At 40.3% G+C, this 18,846-nt stretch overlaps 1 protein-coding gene across 6 annotated transcripts in view; it reads right to left on the bottom strand.

Annotated features, from left to right (window-relative positions):
• Positions 1-1,485: 1,485 nt before the first annotated feature.
• The window catches only part of LOC139556976 (sodium- and chloride-dependent GABA transporter 1-like), a 46,969-nt gene continuing 29,608 nt past the window's right edge, over positions 1,486-18,846 (bottom strand). Inside the window, exons 1-15 of one of the 6 annotated variants that reach the window (XM_071371190.1) lie at positions 16,718-16,995; positions 14,676-15,060; positions 14,296-14,427; positions 13,962-14,062; positions 13,697-13,806; positions 13,415-13,547; positions 12,337-12,471; positions 12,127-12,230; positions 10,899-11,023; positions 10,603-10,715; positions 5,442-5,573; positions 4,925-5,027; positions 4,442-4,542; positions 4,110-4,277; positions 1,486-3,695 (exon numbers count right to left, since the gene is read on the bottom strand). In XM_071371190.1, the coding sequence (XP_071227291.1) occupies positions 3,312-3,695; positions 4,110-4,277; positions 4,442-4,542; positions 4,925-5,027; positions 5,442-5,573; positions 10,603-10,715; positions 10,899-11,023; positions 12,127-12,230; positions 12,337-12,471; positions 13,415-13,547; positions 13,697-13,806; positions 13,962-14,062; positions 14,296-14,427; positions 14,676-14,904 (2,070 nt within the window). In that variant the 5' untranslated portion in view covers positions 14,905-15,060; positions 16,718-16,995 and the 3' untranslated portion in view covers positions 1,486-3,311. Of the gene's footprint in view, positions 3,696-4,109; positions 4,278-4,441; positions 4,543-4,924; positions 5,028-5,441; positions 5,574-10,602; positions 10,716-10,898; positions 11,024-12,126; positions 12,231-12,336; positions 12,472-13,414; positions 13,548-13,696; positions 13,807-13,961; positions 14,063-14,295; positions 14,428-14,675; positions 15,061-15,737; positions 15,756-16,127; positions 16,479-16,717; positions 16,996-18,846 lie in introns of those variants that run through there. The other 5 variants (XM_071371192.1, XM_071371189.1, XM_071371194.1 and 2 more) reach the window with 5 other exon arrangements.

The raw sequence follows: 18,846 nt of genomic DNA on the forward strand, positions 1-18,846 counted from the left end.
CTCGCAAAAAGAGCACTTATTGTTAGATGGATAAAAAAAAGCAGATATTGAATATCCGTTTGAGCATGGTGAAGTAATTAATTACACTTTGGATGGTGTACACCCAGTCACTACAAATATACAGACATCCTTCCTAACTCAGTTGCTGGAGAGGAAGGAAATCACTCAGGGATTTCACCATGAGGCTAATGGTGACTTTAAAACAGTTACAGAGTTTAATGGCTGTGATAAGAGAAAACTGAGGATGGATCAACAACATTGTAGTTACTCCACAATTCTAACCTAATTGAGAAAGTGAATAAAAGGAAGCATTTACAGAATACAAATATTCCAAAACATGCATCCTGTTTCCAGTAAAGCACTAAAGTAAAACTGCAAAAAAGTTGGCAAAGAAATGTACTTTATGTCCTGAATACAAAGCGTTATGTTTGGTGCAAATCCAACACAACACATCATTAAGTACCACTCTTCACATTTTCAAGCATGGTGGTGGCTGTATCATGTTATGGGTATGCTTGTCATCGGCAAGGACTAGGGAGTTTTTTATGATAAAAAAACGGAATAGAGCTAAGCACAGGAAATTTCCTAGTGGAAAAGCTGGTTCAGTCAACTTTCCGACAGATACTGGGAGACAAATTCCCCTTTCAGCAGGACAATAACCTAAAACACAAGGACAAATATATACTGGAGTTGCTTACCAAGTTACAGTTTTGACTTAAATTGTCTTGGAATATGGCAAGACTTGAAAATGGCTGTCTAGCAATGATCAAGAACTAACTTGACAGAGCTTGAATAATTTTTTAAAGAATAATGTGAAAATTTACAGTCCAGGAGTGCAAAGCTCTTAGAGACTTACCCAGAAAGACTCACAGCTGTAATTGCTTTCCGAAGGGGATTCCAACATGCATTGACTCAAGTGGTTGAATACTTATTTAATCAAGATATATTAGTGTTTTATTTTTCATTTATATGATTTTTTTTAAACACATTTTTACAAATTTTCTTCCACTTTCATATTACATGTGACAATTTAAAATGACAATTAAATCCATTTGAAACTTACTTTGTAACACAACAAAATGTGGAAAAAGTAAAGGGGTGTGAATACTTTCTGATGTCACTGTACATTGCATTTTCTGTCTCCCACCTGGTTCTATAGTACAACTCCATGGTTTTAGTAATTAGCAATTGCCTTTGTATGCTTTTCCATTCTTGCTTTATTTGCTATACATCCTTACTTGTTTTTTTCTAGACAGCATTTTCTTAATTGTGTAAATCTATTCATTACAAATGTCATTACACATATCTATTGTCTCTGTTCAGCGATCCAAAACAATTGCCAATTACTACTATTCTGAGGTTTGATGCAGAATATAGTATTTGAGAGGTCTATTATGGTGACCTAATTTCATGATATCAAAAGCTACAGTACGGCAAACATAACATTATGCTTGAGCGCAGTAGTGAACATATGCAGGACAGTTATTCATATTTTCTATAATTATTTATTTTTTCAGCTTTTTTCTTTTTGTATAACATGACAATCGTGCTTTATCATATGACACCATTTAAATACATATCATGTTTATATTGTGTTGTGCATTAGGCAGTGAGACAGTTAAAAATGAACAAAACAATCAGATTTTTTACTAGACATAGTTTCTATTTTTAATATAATCGTCAATATCTTCATTGTCATCATCATTTCGTATATTTCTGTAAGATATGTGCTTTAGTTTCTGTGATCAAAATATTATTGCAGAAAGCAGCAACTCTTCATAATTTTTTTCAACATTTAGACAATAACTTCCAATGTACTACAGACATTCACAGTTACATGTTTTACACAGTACAGTTTTTACAACAAAGTTCCGGAGGAAACTGTGGTGGAGTAACTTTATACAAAATTCACAGGACATGAACTGTAGCCATTTCACATTTTCACTTGGTTGTTTTGCTTTTCAAAGTAAACGTGTTTTGTTCGACCAGATGCTTTTCACTGCCGTATAAGCCAACTAGCATTGTCTTAACACGCCATGTCAAATGTCTGTTGAAATTAAAGCTTTGAGCTTTTTACTAGTAAAGCAAAGACAACGAAAAGAAAAAGACAAACAGACCACTCTTCTACTGGCCTGCATCTCTACATCTACATTTGTATTGCTGAATACAAAATTGATCAAAGTATAATTGATCATTACACATAAAGTGAAATAAAAAGGAATATTTTTTAAACATAGAGTTGGTCCAATATTGTTTGCTAGAGTACAAAGTGATATTCAGGAGATCTGCCCAGTCATGCAAACAGACTATGGCTTGGTATAAATTGGTTGATAACTGGCTTAAGGCCTTCTCTGTTCTCGTCTTAGATCTGTCAGGAGACATTTTGGAATTTTTCTTTGACGTTCCTGAGGAAAGCATGCAAAAAAGTAAACAGGATTGACTGTCAGCATCAATGGATAGTCAATGTTTGTAAATCACTTTTCTATACCCTGTGCGTTTGCATTTATTTTTATTGTATGTTTTTCATACCCTGTGTTTCTCAAACCAAACACTACATGGCATAGATCGTTTTTGCTTTCGTCTGCCTACGATTTTGGTCCTCGGTCACAATATTTATAGTAGAAAACATATTAAAAATAATTCTAAAAATGTTTGTCACATAAAAGTTCATTTTTTTTACAAAAAAAAAGGAAGATAAAATAACAGTCTCTCTCACACACAAAATCTTTTGCAACAGATATACTGGATAATTCCAGGGTTCATAGACTTTAAACTTCTTATTGGCATTGTGCTTCTTCATCAGAGTTCCCCCATTGCCATGTGGCTTGTAATCAGCCTCACAGAGTGCAAAGTTTTGTAAAGAGATGACTGTGTGAGGCTTAGTAAACAACCACGATAACTTGACTCTGTCCCTTGCACTCTCCCATCTTGACAATTTTGTTCACTAGTACTTCATCCCTACTATAGACACACTGTATTTACTTGGTTCATGAAGATATTGAACAAATTGCTATTCTATTTTCAATAGTTGTTTTCTTTTCTCACAGTATTACACAGTTTGTTTACATATTTTTACTCAGATTACGGTAGTTTTTGTGAACACTAACAGTCTTTGATTTGAGCATTTTTAATGCATACCAATAAAAAGACATTAACGGGTTGGTTTTACAAACGCAGAAAAATTAAACATGATTTTAAAATCCGGTTTGATCAGATATTGCCCCTGGAGGTAGGTGAATCAATTAAAATCTTGGAAGTCCTTTGTAATGTTCGCCGTTGACTACACAATCTCCATGAGGGTTTTGCCTTGTCTAGACATTGGCCTCAGCGTTGGTCAGGTTTGTTGAGCTCACTATGTTGGGTGGTGGGATGGCCGTCTCTTTTGCCGTTGGGCTAACCGGATTGGGTGGTGGGCTGGTAGGGCTGGTCGGGTTGGCTGGAGTGGCAGGGACGGTAGGGACAGTTGGAACGGTCGGACTAGTTGGGTTCACAGGGCTAGCCAGAGCTGGAATGGCTGGAGGTGCTGGGTTGGCCGGGGCTGCAGCAACCGGGCTTGTAGCAGTTGGGTTGGATGGACTACTTGGGTTGGTCGCGTTAGAGGGACTGGCAATGTTGGTCTCGGCAACCACTGTCTCAGGTCCATTCTCCTGTGGCCGTCGGACCACTGCAGGAGGCTGGAACATTATCCGTAGGCGCTGAGAAAGAATCACAACAAAACAGTTAATTAAGTAACACAATGAATGCATCTCCAACATGTCCAGAGAGGAGAACCTGACTGAAATGATCTATTTACTACTTAATCACATGATAATAAACCATTTGGGTTACATATCAATCATCACCAAATTGCCTTTATTCTCTTGCTCTTAGAGAAAGGGGGGAACATTCCATATTTTTTAATTTAACAAGGCAAGTCAGTTCAGAACAAATTCTTATTTACAATGACAGCCTAGGAACAGTGGGTTAACTGCCTTGTTCAGGGGCAGAACGACAGATTCTTACCTTGTCAGCTCAGGGATTCGATCCAGCAACCTTTACGGTTACTGGCCCAATGCTCTAACCACTAGGCTACCCGCCGCCCCATATCCATAAACCATTATGTAGATTACCTCTTTCCAGGTGCCCTTGAGTCCGAGGTACATGTAGACCATGTATCCAGGGATGAGGACCATGGAGGACAGAGCCATGAGCCAGCCCACTCCCTGGCCCCAGGCAGGGAACACGTAGTTGTTCAAGGTGAGAGGAACCATTTGGACTGCACTGAACAAGAACACCCCCTGTGGGAGACATGGTACGATCCTTATTAATCCTGACACCACCTCTTCTCAGACACTTTCTTTCGCTGTCTCGAAATTGCTTGAGGCAGGTCATATTGATATGATTTGTTATTTTCGTTCGTGTCAGGGTATGTTCTATTGGATGTGTGTGGCGTACTACTTACGGCCACGATGAGAGGGGTGAAACAAACCCAACACAGCTTCCACCATATGCAGGGCTTGTAGCCAATCATTTCCTGGATGTTGTCATAGAATTTGTCCACACCTGCGAGACAAATGAATGTGTTATCAAAATATTCAAATTCAATTTCTTCCAATTTTCCACTGGTCTGCCATGAATTGTAATGAGGGAGGAGAGCTGGTGCAGTGTAGGACATGTGAGCAGCGTTGACGTCCCTGGGGGTAAACAGGGTTTGAAGGTGGACTAATGTCTCTGGACAAGTGGGAGTTTATTTGATCATTCAACCTTCAGCTTTAACTAGTGTGTCTAGTTCGTTCATTGCTCATCGCCTCTTGCTTGAGCGTACATCACCGTAGCAAGTCATTTTGTCATGCTGAAACAGGGTGTTTCTGATGCAATACCGTTCACTGCAATAATGTATCTACTGTACTATGTGTATTTGACGTTGTCGAGAGACTCTACCCACCGTAGAACCAGGATATGGAGATGCACTCGAAGAAGACCAGGAAGAGGAGACACATCCCACTGGCGGAGTAGTAGTCGAAGAGCTTGAACACGTACAGGCCTCCCTAGTGACACAGCACAGAAGGGTGAGTCTTACTACGGTGGGAAACCATATGGTCTGTGGTCTTTTACATTATATTCATATCCTCGTCTCAGAGGGAAAAGATGGTGGTTGGGGTTCGTTTTCTACTCGAAACAAATCTGTTATTTTTTTGTACAAAATTAGACAGCGATAGTGCTAACCAATGTAATTCAAATTTGTATCAACTACTGTCTCATTGAGGGTGGAGGTTTTGTAGTTCAATCTGATGGTTGGCTAATGATGAGAAAGAGAGAGAGAGAGAGAGAGAGAGAGCGTGGAGGTTTTGTAGTTCAACTTCATGGTTGGCTAATGAGAGAGAGAGAGAGAGAGAGAGAGAGAGAGAGAGAGAGAGAGAGAGAGAGAGAGAGAGAGAGAGAGAGAGAGTGTCGTGCTGTACCTGTGTGATGTTGGATAGGCCGATCAGGTACGATACCAAGCAGACAGCAGCGATGAAGAGCTCTCTCCTGCCCCTCAGTGCCCTGGGAAACTCATCCACCAGAGCTGTGATAAAGCCCTCCACTGTGCAGAACTACCCACACAGACACACACACACACACACACACACAGGCACACAAAGGGGGTTGATTCTCAGTCACAAAGGGGAGAGATTTAAAGTATTTTGCTTAGTATCTATGTAATGAAGCACTTACAGTGGAACTAACAGCGTTTGAACTACTTTTCAGATATGAAACAAGCAGACAATCAAAATATAATTCAAAAATATAAAATTCCCCGTTTATACTACAAAAGCAACTTCATAAGAGGTTTTAAAAATAGGTTATATTTGACTCAGCATTCCATGATGTACACTAAGGCATTGTTGGCAGAATAGATGGATGCAGTTCAATGCATGATTAATATAAATCACCTATACATTTCTTGGTAGTCCAAAAAATATTGTAAATCACAGCTGGCTTCGTACATTGTTTGCTGCCTCCATTCAGGATGCACTGTTTCAGTTTGAATGACTCAATATTTTGGACAAAAACGTACAACTCTAACTAATGCTGGGAATGTCAATACAATCAAACTAGCAAGGGCAATGATCACAAGTCAGACATGCCAGCAACAAACGCTGACACTACACATCCAAGTATATCGGACCAAATTATGAAAGACAAGAATTGTACTTTTGAATTCCGTAAAGTCAGTGTGGAAGAGGTGAAAAAATGATTGTTGTCTATCAACAATGACAAGCCACCGGGGTCTGACAATCTAGATGGAAAATTACTGAGGATAATAGCAGACGATATTGCCACTGCTATTTGCCACATCTTCAATTTAAGCCTACTAGAAAGCGTGTGCCCTCAGGCCTGGACGGAAGCTAAAGTCATTCCGCTACCAAAGAATAGTTAAGCCCCCTTTACTGGCTCAAATAGCCAACCAATCAAACTTCTGGAAAAAATTGTGTTTGACCAGATAAAATGCTATTTCACAGTAAACAAATTGACAACTGTCACGTTCCTGACCTATTTATGTTAGTTTGTTGTATGTGTTAGTTGGTCAGGACGTGAGTTTGGGTGGGCATTCTATGTTGTCTGTTTCTATGTTGGTTTAAGGGTTGCCTGGTATGGCTCTCAATTAGAGGCAGGTGTTTGGCGTTCCTCTAATTGAGAGTCATATTTAGGTAGGTTGTTTCACAGTATTCGTTGTGGGTGGTTGTCTTCCGTGTCTGTATGTTATTTCGTACCACACGGGACTGTTTCGGTGTGTATGTAGTCTGTTCCTGTTCGTGCGTTCTTCGTGTCTATGTAAGTTCTCATGTTTAGGTCAGTCTACGTCGTTTGTTATTTTGTATCATTTCAAGTGTAGTTCGTGTTCGTTTTTCGTCTTGTCAATAAATTCATTATGTATTCACAACCCGCTGCACCTTGGTTCAATCCCTGCTCCTCCTCTTCGGATGAAGAGGAGGAGGACAGCCGTTACAACAACAGAATTTCAGCATGCTTATAGTAAAGGACACTCAACAAGCACTTTCACAAATTACTGATGATTGGCTCAGAGAAATTGATGATAAAAGTATTGTGGGGGCTGTTTTGTTAGACTTCAGTGCAGCTTTTGCATTCTTGATCATAGTCTGCTGCTGGAAAAACGTATGTGTTATGGCTTTACACCCCCTGCTATAATGTGGATAAAGAGTTACTCGTCTAACAGAACACAGAGGGTGTTCTTCAATGGAAGCCTTCCAAATATAATCCAGTTAGAATCAGGAATTCACCAGGGTAGCTGTTTAGGCCCCTTGCTTTTTTCAATTTTTACTAACGGCATGCCACTGACTTTGAGTAAAGCCAGAGTTTCTATGTATGCGGATGACTCAACACTATACACGTCAGCTACTACAGTGACTGAAATGACTGCAATACTCAACAAAGAGCTGCAGTTAGTTTCAGAGTGGATGGCAAGGAATAAGTTAGCACTAAACATCTCTAAAACTAAAAGCATTGTATTTGGAACAAAACATTCACTAAACCCTAAACCTGAACTAAATCTTGTAATAAATTATGTGTAAATTGAGCAAGTTGCGATGACTAAACTGCTTGGAGTAATACTAGATTGTAAACTGTCATGGTCAAAACATATTGATGCAGCAGTAGCTAAGATGGGGAGAAGTCTGTCTATAATAATGCGATGCTCTGCCTTCTTAACAACACTATCAACAAGGCAGGTCCTACAGGCCCTAGTTTTGTCACACCTTGACTACTGTTCAGTCGTGTGGTCAGGTGCCACAGAAGGACTTAGGAAAATTGCAATTGGCTCAGAATAGAGCAGCACGGCTAGGCCCTTGGATGTACACAGAGAGCTAATATTAATAATATGCATGTCAATCTCTCCTGGCTGAAAGTGGAGGAGAGATCGACTTCATCACTACTTTTTTTTATGAGAGGTATCGTCATGTTGAATGCACCGAGCTGTCTGTCTAAACTACTGGCACACAGCTCGGACACCCATGCATACCCTACAAGACATGCCACAAGAGTTCTCTTCACAGTCCCCAAGTCCAGAACAGACTATGGGAGGCACACAGTATTACATAGAGCCATGACTACATGGACCCCTATTCCACACCAAGCAGTAAAATTAGATTTAAAAAAACAGATAAAAAAACACCTTATGGAACAGCGGGGACTGTGAAGCAACACAAACATTGGCACACACACACACACACACACACACACACACACACACACACACACACACACACACACACACACGATAACATACACACTATACATACACATAGATTTAGTACTGTAGATATGTGGTAGTGGTGGAGTAGGGGCCTGAGGGCACACAGTGTGTTGGGATGTCTGTGAATGTATTGTATTGTTTTAACTGTATAAACTGCCTTAATTTTGCTGGACACCAGGAAGAGTAGCTGCTGCTTTGGCATCAGCTAATGGGGATCCATAATAAATACAAATACAAAAACAAATAACGTGGCTAATAGGCTAGTCTATCTATTTATGTAGCAAGCTAAAAACATGGAGCCTAACGTTAACTAGCTAGCTGCTAAGAGGATGTCATGTCATGTCATTGGAGGAGTGGGTGAGTGACTGACTTTTTCCCCTCATATCATTTTTGGTGGTTATACACAGTTAGAGATGTGTTTTGCTTAGCTAGCAAGAACTTGAACGACTGTTATCCAGCTAGCATATATTTTGCGTTCACAAATTCACTCTGGCCACCTACTCCGATTTCAAAACACTCTCGCCTGAGTGTGCCAGAGCGTAGAATAACGGATGAATTTACGAACATGAAAACCCGCTGAATATGACCGGTGTCAGTAAATGTAGGCTAAGAAAGTAATAGTTAGTCACAAACGCTCTAGATAACATGTGAACAACCTAACCAGCTCTGCTAGGGCGAGTAAAATGGTCAGAGTGAGATGTTCTCTCATTTGTGTCTGGAAGTGGGTAGCAAGCAAGCTAGCCGACTTTAGCCAGTTAGCTTGGGCGATGGGTTGCAAGCAAGCTACAGAAGGACGAGTAGGCTACAATTTCCCATTATGTTTCAGTGCAATTTTGACGGTCACCTAGCTGAAAAAGTTTGAGAGGGTTTATCTAATGTTCCTTAGTTACATTTTAGATCATCTTGCTCTGGCTAGCATTAGTTGTTGATCTCGTTGTTGTTGATGTGCGCTTAACTGAGGGAGAGAGAGCCTATCTTTTCATGGATCAATAGAACTGTGAAGTTCGCAAATGTAAGAGGACTCCTGTAGTATGTACATATTTGCAGAAATCCATTCAGGTATGTTTTGTGGCTTTTGGCGAATGCATTCTAATGATCTAAAGTCCCGTTTTTGCAACTGCCTGTAAACACACATTCCAGTTCACCGTGAATGCTGGCAAATGGCTTGTTTGCATAAAGGCCTACTGTAGCTATGGTGTACCGGTCTGCGTAGACTCCGGTCCTGGACAAGACAGATGTTTTTATCCGGTTTTATTTACTGCAGTGTCTATTAATTGTCCAAACGCACGGCCGCTTTCCCACTCCATATTGCTATAGAATTTTCACAAATTCCCAAACATTCTAAGAATTTATGAAAACATGACATGACATATCTAAGTACTCGCTTGTCAGAATTTTTTTTTTTTTAAGTGTCATATTCCTCCGGGGGGTGTATATGAATAGATTTTTTATCATATTTAATATTGCAAAAAATGCTGTCAGTTTCACTTTAATGTTTCTACTATCATTGATAGTCTTGCTCCTGTTTGTATTTTCATTTTTTATCAACTGCAGAAGTTGGTAAATTAGTATTTCTACGAAATAAAAACTTCAAAGGACCAAAAAAAGGAAGCACTGGTAATTGTCAATTACTGGGACATGGATCCCTTGAAGGATAGTATCATTGTTGTACTTTAATTTTACCCAATGGGTAAATATACATTGGTTTATTTATAACATTGTGGTTCATGTAGTAGTATGATAACCATGTAACAGTTGTAAAGAATGACCAAGATGACCAAAACAGTTCAAAACAACCACTGTTATAGCTTTTTTAGTACTAGAGACCTCATTTTGGCAGCCACCTTAAAAATATAACTCCAACATGCAAAATAGCCATTTCCCTTGCAGTATGAATATTTACCATTCCATATAAAAAAAAAAAGGTTAGTCACAAAAAAGAGCACTGGTGTGTCAACTTGGGATTTATCTGTTCCGTATAAAGATGAGTAGCAGAATTGAGTATCATTGCTAGCAGACTCAGTGGCCTTGCAGTAACCCAAATAGCATACACAAGCTAAATGCATGACAACAGAGCACCAGGGGGCCAAGAGAGAGGTGACGTAGTTGTATTAAAAAGGGTTGACAGTAAAAGTCAAGGCTCATCTGTATCTGTCCATTAGCAAAAAAACTGAAATGAGCTTCTCATTGGAGAGACCAGGGAAAAACAGCTAGATATGTACCTGTGCTTACACATTTAGGTCAGACGAGCCTGGTCCTAGACCTATAGGTGCATTAGCTAACTCCCCTGACATGGCATGGTAATGATAGTGAGAGGATTGGGCTAAAGCACCAAGAGATTGCGGAGCAGCCTATGAAAACAGCCTTACCTGACTGTCAATCCCCAGCATCAGCAGCATGGAGAAGAACAGGATAGCCCAGAGAGGGGAGACAGGCAGCTGGGTCACAGCCTCAGGGTAGGCCAGGAAAGCCAGGCCTGGACCTGCATACCAAACACACCAACACAACACATTGGCTCACAGTTTCTTACGGCTGCGTTTCTCTGTGTGGATTGAGGTAGAAGCAGAGGTGTAATATTAGACTTAGACTGCTGCGAGCAGAAGTCAGAATAGACAGCCCCTATTGTGCGCTGATGGTGCAATTACAGAGGGAGTATTGGGTTTACCTGAAGCTGCAACTTCTTCTATGGGCCTCTTAGTCACGTTCGCCATGAAGCCCACAATAGAGAAGATGACAAGGCCAGCAAACATGCTGGTGAAGGAGTTGATGCAGCACACTATGATAGAGTCTCTGTGGAAAGGAAACATGAAAAAGTCCTGTTGTCAGAGCTTATGGTGATCTGTCATCTCTTCTGTGGCATCATCATGGATTCCTAAAAAGGCCTTTCTCAGGAGAGAGAGAGCTTATTCCTTATCATTGCTGAGTTGAAAACATATCCCTGTTTAATAATATATTGATGTTGGCCACAAAAGGTGTGCAATGAGATAGTAAAACAATATGAAATGTGTTTTTGTGCAACATTCCAAGGGGGAACAATGTTCCTTTATCCAAAGAGGTTTAATATCACAGTAATACCTAAATATGAAATAAAGCAATGCCCATTTTTAATGGATACCAAGCTCCTATTTGCAAAGAAGAGTTTTCCAAAGAATCAACCCTTATTTACAAACCAAATTGCATGATATAGCTAAATATAGCTAAATAATATTGGGCCGCTAATAAGCAACAACAAGTAACAACAAGTCAATTGAAATAAATGCAAGTTGAGGCTGCATGATTATATAACTGATGAGCAATTTGTGGGACCTAGGACAAAGGATGGGCTGCTTGGGGAGGATGTGAAATCTTTGTCTAATCGTCTTTTATTTATGTAGTGCACATCCAAAGCTGTATGAATGGCCCCGTATTAGACTGAATCCCTGTATTGATTGTAATAATGTTCATCTAAGCTTCTCGTTGTAAATGGCTAATAGCAAGGTCCACATATACTGTTGAGGCAGAGGTAGGCAAATATAATTCAGCCGTGGGACCTCGGAGCGCATGGTCGGGGGGGCCGGAACATAATAATCTCTATACTGGAAATTGACCACAACTCAGCCCAGAAATAGATTATATTTGAAAATAATAATACTTTCATACCTTGATTCCATTGAGACACGATCACATATGTCGCTTTTGTTTTCGTGTGGGAGTACTTGGGAACAGATTTCCTCAATTAAACAACATTTTAGCTGAATTTCTGGTGATTTTATCCTTTTTTTGGGACCCAAAACTAAAATCCTAATATATATTGCCGACCCCTGCGTTAAGGTATACTGGTCTAATGGTTGCCTTTTCAAGTCTTGCCTCATACATGATCTTTTCCATTTAATAGAAGCCTACCTCCATCTTACCTGTAAACATTATTATTAAAAGGGTTATAGCTCCCAAGAGCTATCAGTGAGCCCAGTCCCAAACCGTAGGAGAAAAATATCTGAGTAGCAGCATCCAGCCATACCTGTCAAGGGGAAATAACCGTTTAGCCGTTTGACAAAGGAGGCTGAAAAACGGTTGATTCACATGCCAGTATTTATCTCACATAGAATGGTAAGTTCATTCATTACCTCAGATTCTTTTAGTTTTTCAAAGTTAGGGGTGATATAGAAGCGAATGCCATCCATAGCTCCAGGTAGAGTCACTCCACGGCAGAACAGAATGAATAGCATGAAATAGGGGTACGTGGCCGAGAAGTACACAACCTAGAAAATGTAATCAACGAGTCACCATCAGCAGCAAAGGAATGCACGCTAACACATGTTAATGTTAACCATCGAGTTAGTACATTTGCAATTCAGTCTCTGCTTCAACAAAGGCCTATTCACTCGAGAGGAAAACCAATGGATTTCTTGTCCTCCAAACTCTCACACGGAGAGCAGCAACAAAAATAAGAAAATAAATCAACAGAAATCTAGTAAAGAAATTCATTGAAGCCTCAATTTGATCCGACACCATCTCGCTATGCTTACATGATACCCCGTATGAGATTCTAGAGCAAAGAACGTAGGTGGGTGGAGCATTTTGCCACCACAACAAATGTTATTTGCTATGGTCACGTGACAGATTAGATTTCCGAAATGTAGCACCAATAGGGAGTGAACTGGCTCCGACTGAGGGGGAGAGGAAAGGACAAAACCGGATTTTAGAGGGCTTGTTGCTCTTCCTCCTATCATCAACACCCCCCCCCCCCCCCCCAGGCATGTTCAGGCACCATGAGCCTGAACATGAATACTGAATGTTTGATGTATATCCTCTCATTCTAAAATCACTCTGGACAATAGTCAGTGCAATATAAATGATTGATGAAGGTGATATGACTCTGATCGACAACACTGTTTGGGATAGCTGCAGTTGTTTTTATTCTTCAATTGTATCTGTCATTTGTGACACTTCTGTCGTTTGTGTTTTTTTATTTATTTTTCTGTAATATTTTATGCACCCGCTGTTATTTCCATGTTTTGCCTTCGTAACCAGGTCGCCCTCGCAAAATAGGTTTTTATTAACCTCAATGGGTCTTATCTGGTTAAATAAACGTACAAAAAAATAAATACATGACAACGATAAAATATTGTATCACTGTCACACATTGGATGCCAGAGAGCTTTTACATACACCTCAATCTGCCTTGCGAAACCAGTCTCTTACCTTGCCAGTCCAGCTCACCCCTTTCCAGATACAGAAGTACACCAGGACCCAAGCGATGGCCAGTGTTATTGCCAGTGGCGCTCGGATCTGCCCTGGTTTTTCCAAGCCATCGGTCATTTGATGCATGTTGCGCCTAAAAACAACAATAAGACCATTATGCACACTGGCAGAATGCTTTGCAGCAAAGGGACATTCCTTTTATACTTCTCAAGCAGGCATGCAGGGTACTGTAATGCTGTGCTGAAGCGACAGACAAAAAAAAACAGGCAGTCGATGTCTTACTCCCAAAACTCCATCACCGCGCTGGTAAGATTGGTGTTATCGACAATACTGTAGTTTGAGTAACATTTGTCTGTGTTCCATGAATTGCCACACGAGCTCCATGGAAGTTCCTGAAAAACAATGAAGGATTAATGCCTGTTTTCCTCCTTGACACAATGAGAGATCTCACATGATATCAACAAGGATGCTACAATCCCAAGTGAGAAAAAAATGTTTTTTGTGTCATCCCCATGTGGCTTATAGGAGGTAAAATGGTGGTACTTACCGAGGTAAAGGAGTTGTAGAGATAGTATATGGCCCAGGCGATGATGACAATGTAGTAAATGTTAAGCCAGAAGGACAGGACAGCTGCCGCAAGGCCAACACCTATGAGATGGAAATCGATGACATGTCTGTGCATGCTCCTAACTCTCCAGCATATTCAGGGTGAATTACAGCAGAACTCTCTATCTTTCCTGGTTATGGCCATGCTTAGCCTATCACACAATAAAGATAGGATGCACAAGTGGGCCAGCTGACAATTAGGAATTTGATTTAAGATACCCAAAAAAATGACCGTAGAAGATACAGTAAGAGCATCGCACGAGTAGAATGTGTACCTTTGAACACGGGAGCCAGCTTCCAGACTCCAAGCCCACCAATTGAGGTGTATTGACCAAGAGCGGTCTCAAGCAGGAACAGCGGCATCCCAGCGAATATGAGTGTCAAAAAATAGGGGATCAAGAAGGCTCCTGCATAGACACAAGCAAATCAAACCAAATATAAATGTCAGAATAAAACCACACACACATGCAATGGAATGTAGAAGCTAATTGGAATCATTCAATTAGGATAAGAATAATGCATGTCTGAGCTCTTACACGAGGGCCATATTCACTCTTCGTTTCACATAATAATTAGTGCTCGAAATGGACGAAGCACTTACTGAGTAGTGAAATGAACTTACGTTATATGACTTTTTTTTTTAAATCGTGTTTACCTCCACCGTTTTTTCCACAGAGATATGGAAATCTCCATACGTTTCCGAGTCCAATTGCATAACCTACACACGACAGAAGGAAATCGAATCTCCCTCCCCAGGTTTCTCTTTCGGGAAGATCCGTTTTCGTCTTGTCGCTTTTCACGTCCAGTGACTTGGGTTTGTCATTAGTTGCCACTTCGTTAAGTTCTGTTACTTGTCCATCCGTTTTGGTGCCGTTCGTCGCCATGTCTGTCGATTTGTAGTGGTCCTGGCCTTGGAACGCGAAGCTTCAGCACCAGTCCACGCAGACAGCAGTTTCGCGGTTTTTGACCCAAAACCTTTGAACCAAATGTCTGGAAGCAGGTGACGGCTATGGGGACACGGCTCGTCAGTTGCCGTTAACCTGGAATCGGTGAATAGAGTAATTGGTCGGTTTTTGAGAGCGCACTCAAATTGGAAAATGTATTAGACAACATGATGACATTTACAATTGATTGGCTCCAGAATGAGAATGTAATTTAAGAACGAATCCAATGAGTGAATTACAAACAGCTGCCATTTACAGGCATTGTATGTAGCTTGACTGTTCAAGCTATTTGTAAGCTACTTAATTTAAAAAGCATTTTTAAAGTAAGATCTTTTCCATCGACTCCACTCAAGACACTAATAACCGTTTCACCAAATACATACAATGCAGAGTCTGAGACACAACAATGCTATAAAAAAACAATGATAGCACATCAATGACGGCACAGGACTTTTTTCCCCATAAAGCAACGCAGACGTTTTGGTTGTGCGTAGATTGATTAGGCTATAGTCTACTTCTCTCTTCCCCAATATTCTTACAAATCAAATCAACACAATTTGCAATTGAAATACAGTCAATTATCGAGTAGGCCTATGCACATCACCGAATGCATGATTATTTGCAACGATAAAAACTTTCTGACATTGTTACGAATCCAAGCCATCCAGCTCACGCGCAAAACGCAACATTCGAGAATGACATATGCAGATCCAATATGAGAGAGCAACAATTACACCATGCAATTGACACGTGCATATACGCTTACTAATTACCTATGTGCTGGTTTTAGTGGACAGGAAAACCTACAGCAATGTCTCAACCAAACTGGATCACAATTGCATTGGAGACAAAGGAATGCCCAAAGCATAAAGCTTTACGCATCAGGTTGCACCAATAGTATTCCATTCTAGTCGATGAGTAGAAAACCAAACGCACTTCTATATGGCAAGACATTTACATAGTTTTATGAATCATTCAATTAACCAGGAGTGTCATATGCTGTATTTAATTGGCTATAAGACATGGTCTAACGTCTTTATGGTTAGCAACGTTCCATACTGCCACGTTCAGCTATACGGGTTTAATCACCGTCATTATCACTTACAATGAACAATACACGCAATTGTAATTCACACACACGTCAAATAACTCAATTGACTTACAATAAAGCTGTGCTCTCTGCCACCGACGATGTGCTGCCTGCCACAAATCTCGAAACGAGGTATCCGTAGATTCCCCCTGAAGTTGTAAACTTCCAGTTTTACTTGGAACATAAAGATATTGTCTTTCCATTAAAAGACTTGGAACAAGCGCCAAAAGTGTCTTAGAGGAGAGCGCGCACGTACCCCGCTGCAGGGAGCTGTCCAGCGGCTAGGTGCTGACGAGGTGGCTGAATCAACACGAGAAGCAGCCGCTTCGCCTTGTGCAACTGTCTAACATCAACAACCAGAAACGTTCACGGGAGCGCAATTCTCAACTCCCATCTACATAGCGTCAATGTCATCTGAAAGTCGCCCCCCTCCTCCTCCGTGTAGTCTACACATCCACTACTGACATCGCACTGCATGTTTTCTCAATATTTCATGATTTTTTTTTAACGTGTTTTCACTGTTTGGGAAATCTTGAGTAGGTCTAAAGCAGTGGTAAGACTTCGTTGACTTAAGGGAACACGGGTTTCTCCGATCACTTACAATGAACAATTCACGCAATTGTAATTCACACACACATCAAATAACTCAATTGACTTACTTACGATAAAGCTGTGCTCTCTGCCACCGACGAAGTGTAGAGGGGGTCATTAACATATTGGCCACCTTATTTTACACTATAATAAGATAATATTGTTTTCCCCTCAACTTGAACACACGTATGTGTTGCACAGTTTTTTTCCCCTCCTCGACCTGTCACGGTCTTCAAATTAAGGAAAATTCTAAACACCTCATTCCCAGCCTGCCCCAAGACCCCAAATATGTCATCCAATACACCCCGACCCTCCTCAAATCAAATGTCATCTAGGGGTGTTAAATGCAAGCATATCGAGGGCAGTCAATGCACGATTAACAATTCCAAACTGGCATAATTTGGAAGGTGAGGCCAGTTGGTGGCTGTCTGCTTTCTGGCAAGTGTGATAAGGGAGCCTGTCAATAAAGGGAGGGGGCACTGGCTGATTGTCTAACTCTGCCTGTAATCGTCTTTTAGCCCACCGTCTCCAGAAATGAAAAGGCTGATGTGAGAGGAATCAACTCACCAAATAGAGAATAATTTAACTCACAAATTCTCGTAAATATGTTGCTTCAAGCCGTAGAATTCAAGCTGCAGGAGATTTTACAGATGGGGTTGTCCTAAAAGTGGACACATGCAAGCCTAACGGAGTGTTAGCTGAATGAAATGTTTTGTTGTATTTTGTCTCACTCGAGAAACCAGACGAATGCAAGGCAAAAAAGAAAGCAACATTACCCTCTATGGACTTCTAAAAAAACTAAACAAGTTTTGACTTCAGTGGTAAGTGGTAAGTATATAACAATATTATCTGACTTTGATGCAGGATAAAAACTGTTTTGAAAGTATTCTGAAATAAGAGGAACATTTTATCATCATACATAGATACAGTTAGTTTTTTTTATAGATGTTTTTTTCCATATCAGGTCAGTGACAAAAGTTTTGGGGGGGAAATTTACACTGTATAATTGATGAGATTGTGGTTGACAGCTAGCTATATCTTATTACAACTCAGTTGAAGCATACCAGGTCTAAGTAGTTTTTTTTACCAAGCAGTTTTGATGTGAATTATTGCTAGGGCATTGCCTACAACATATTTTTTACGAAACAAAGAAGCAAAATTTGACACTTTGTTATTTTATTTTGTCATAATACTACCTTGAATAGCTTAAAATGTCTATATTTGATCCATACTCAAAAATTGTGAGACACATTTGTGAGACACTTGATTTTGAGATACATTTTACTTAGTTGTGTAAAGTGTGGTGAATGCAAATACAGTCCATTCCTAGAAGTGAGTTCCCAGTAATATCAGGGGCATTTTGGCAGTAGAGTACAGTACAGTGTGAATGTTCCCATCCCACTCAGACAGTGAGAGGGCAGCAGATGGTAAACCAATGAGGGGTGAACTAACCCACTAAATGATACCACATTAAATGCAGCATTTAAAATCCCATCTGGGTTGCCATCCCTCTGGACATGGCGTTTTAAACAGGACACACATCTACACACCTGCTGATGCAACACAGAGACAAGTCAACGGCTGGTGACACTGGTGTCACGCCTGCTCTCTCTGCTGATCTCTGAACCCATTGGCTTTTCGTTCCTCTGAACTCCATGGTTTTCATTCTCCGAACCCTGAGCAATCCACTTTCACTAGGCTGCATGGCCGTGTGGTTCCACTCTATGAATCCCCATGCATGTTCCATTAGCTGGAGATTATATGTACTGGCTTCATAGCGTTTCATGTGATCATCTTCGGTGATTGATCACTGCCAACATCATGAGGTCTTCTGTGTCTTTCTAGCTCAGAGATAATTCCAAATGACAAGTCTGTGAACAGTGTGTGACAGGTCAATTTCAATGGAAGGAATGTGCAAAACTAACATATTCCTTTATTGCTTTACAGATATCTCCAATTCGTATCTTTTCCATTTTTATGACGTATCCATATTGGGATAGTAATTGCATTTTGCAGCAAGCAAATACACACTATATGTTACAATTTGAGTTAAATATTGGAATTGAATTGAAAATGGAATTGTGAGAAATAAGTTGATGATCTAATGGCAAAAAAATGAAATAATTCCCAGATAGTATTTATTGCAAATTGACTCATAGTAAGATGATGGTACTATGATATTGCCAAGCTCCCAATATCAA

Source organism: Salvelinus alpinus, chromosome 28 (genome assembly GCF_045679555.1).
Source record: "Salvelinus alpinus chromosome 28, SLU_Salpinus.1, whole genome shotgun sequence".
NCBI lineage: Eukaryota > Metazoa > Chordata > Actinopteri > Salmoniformes > Salmonidae > Salvelinus > Salvelinus alpinus.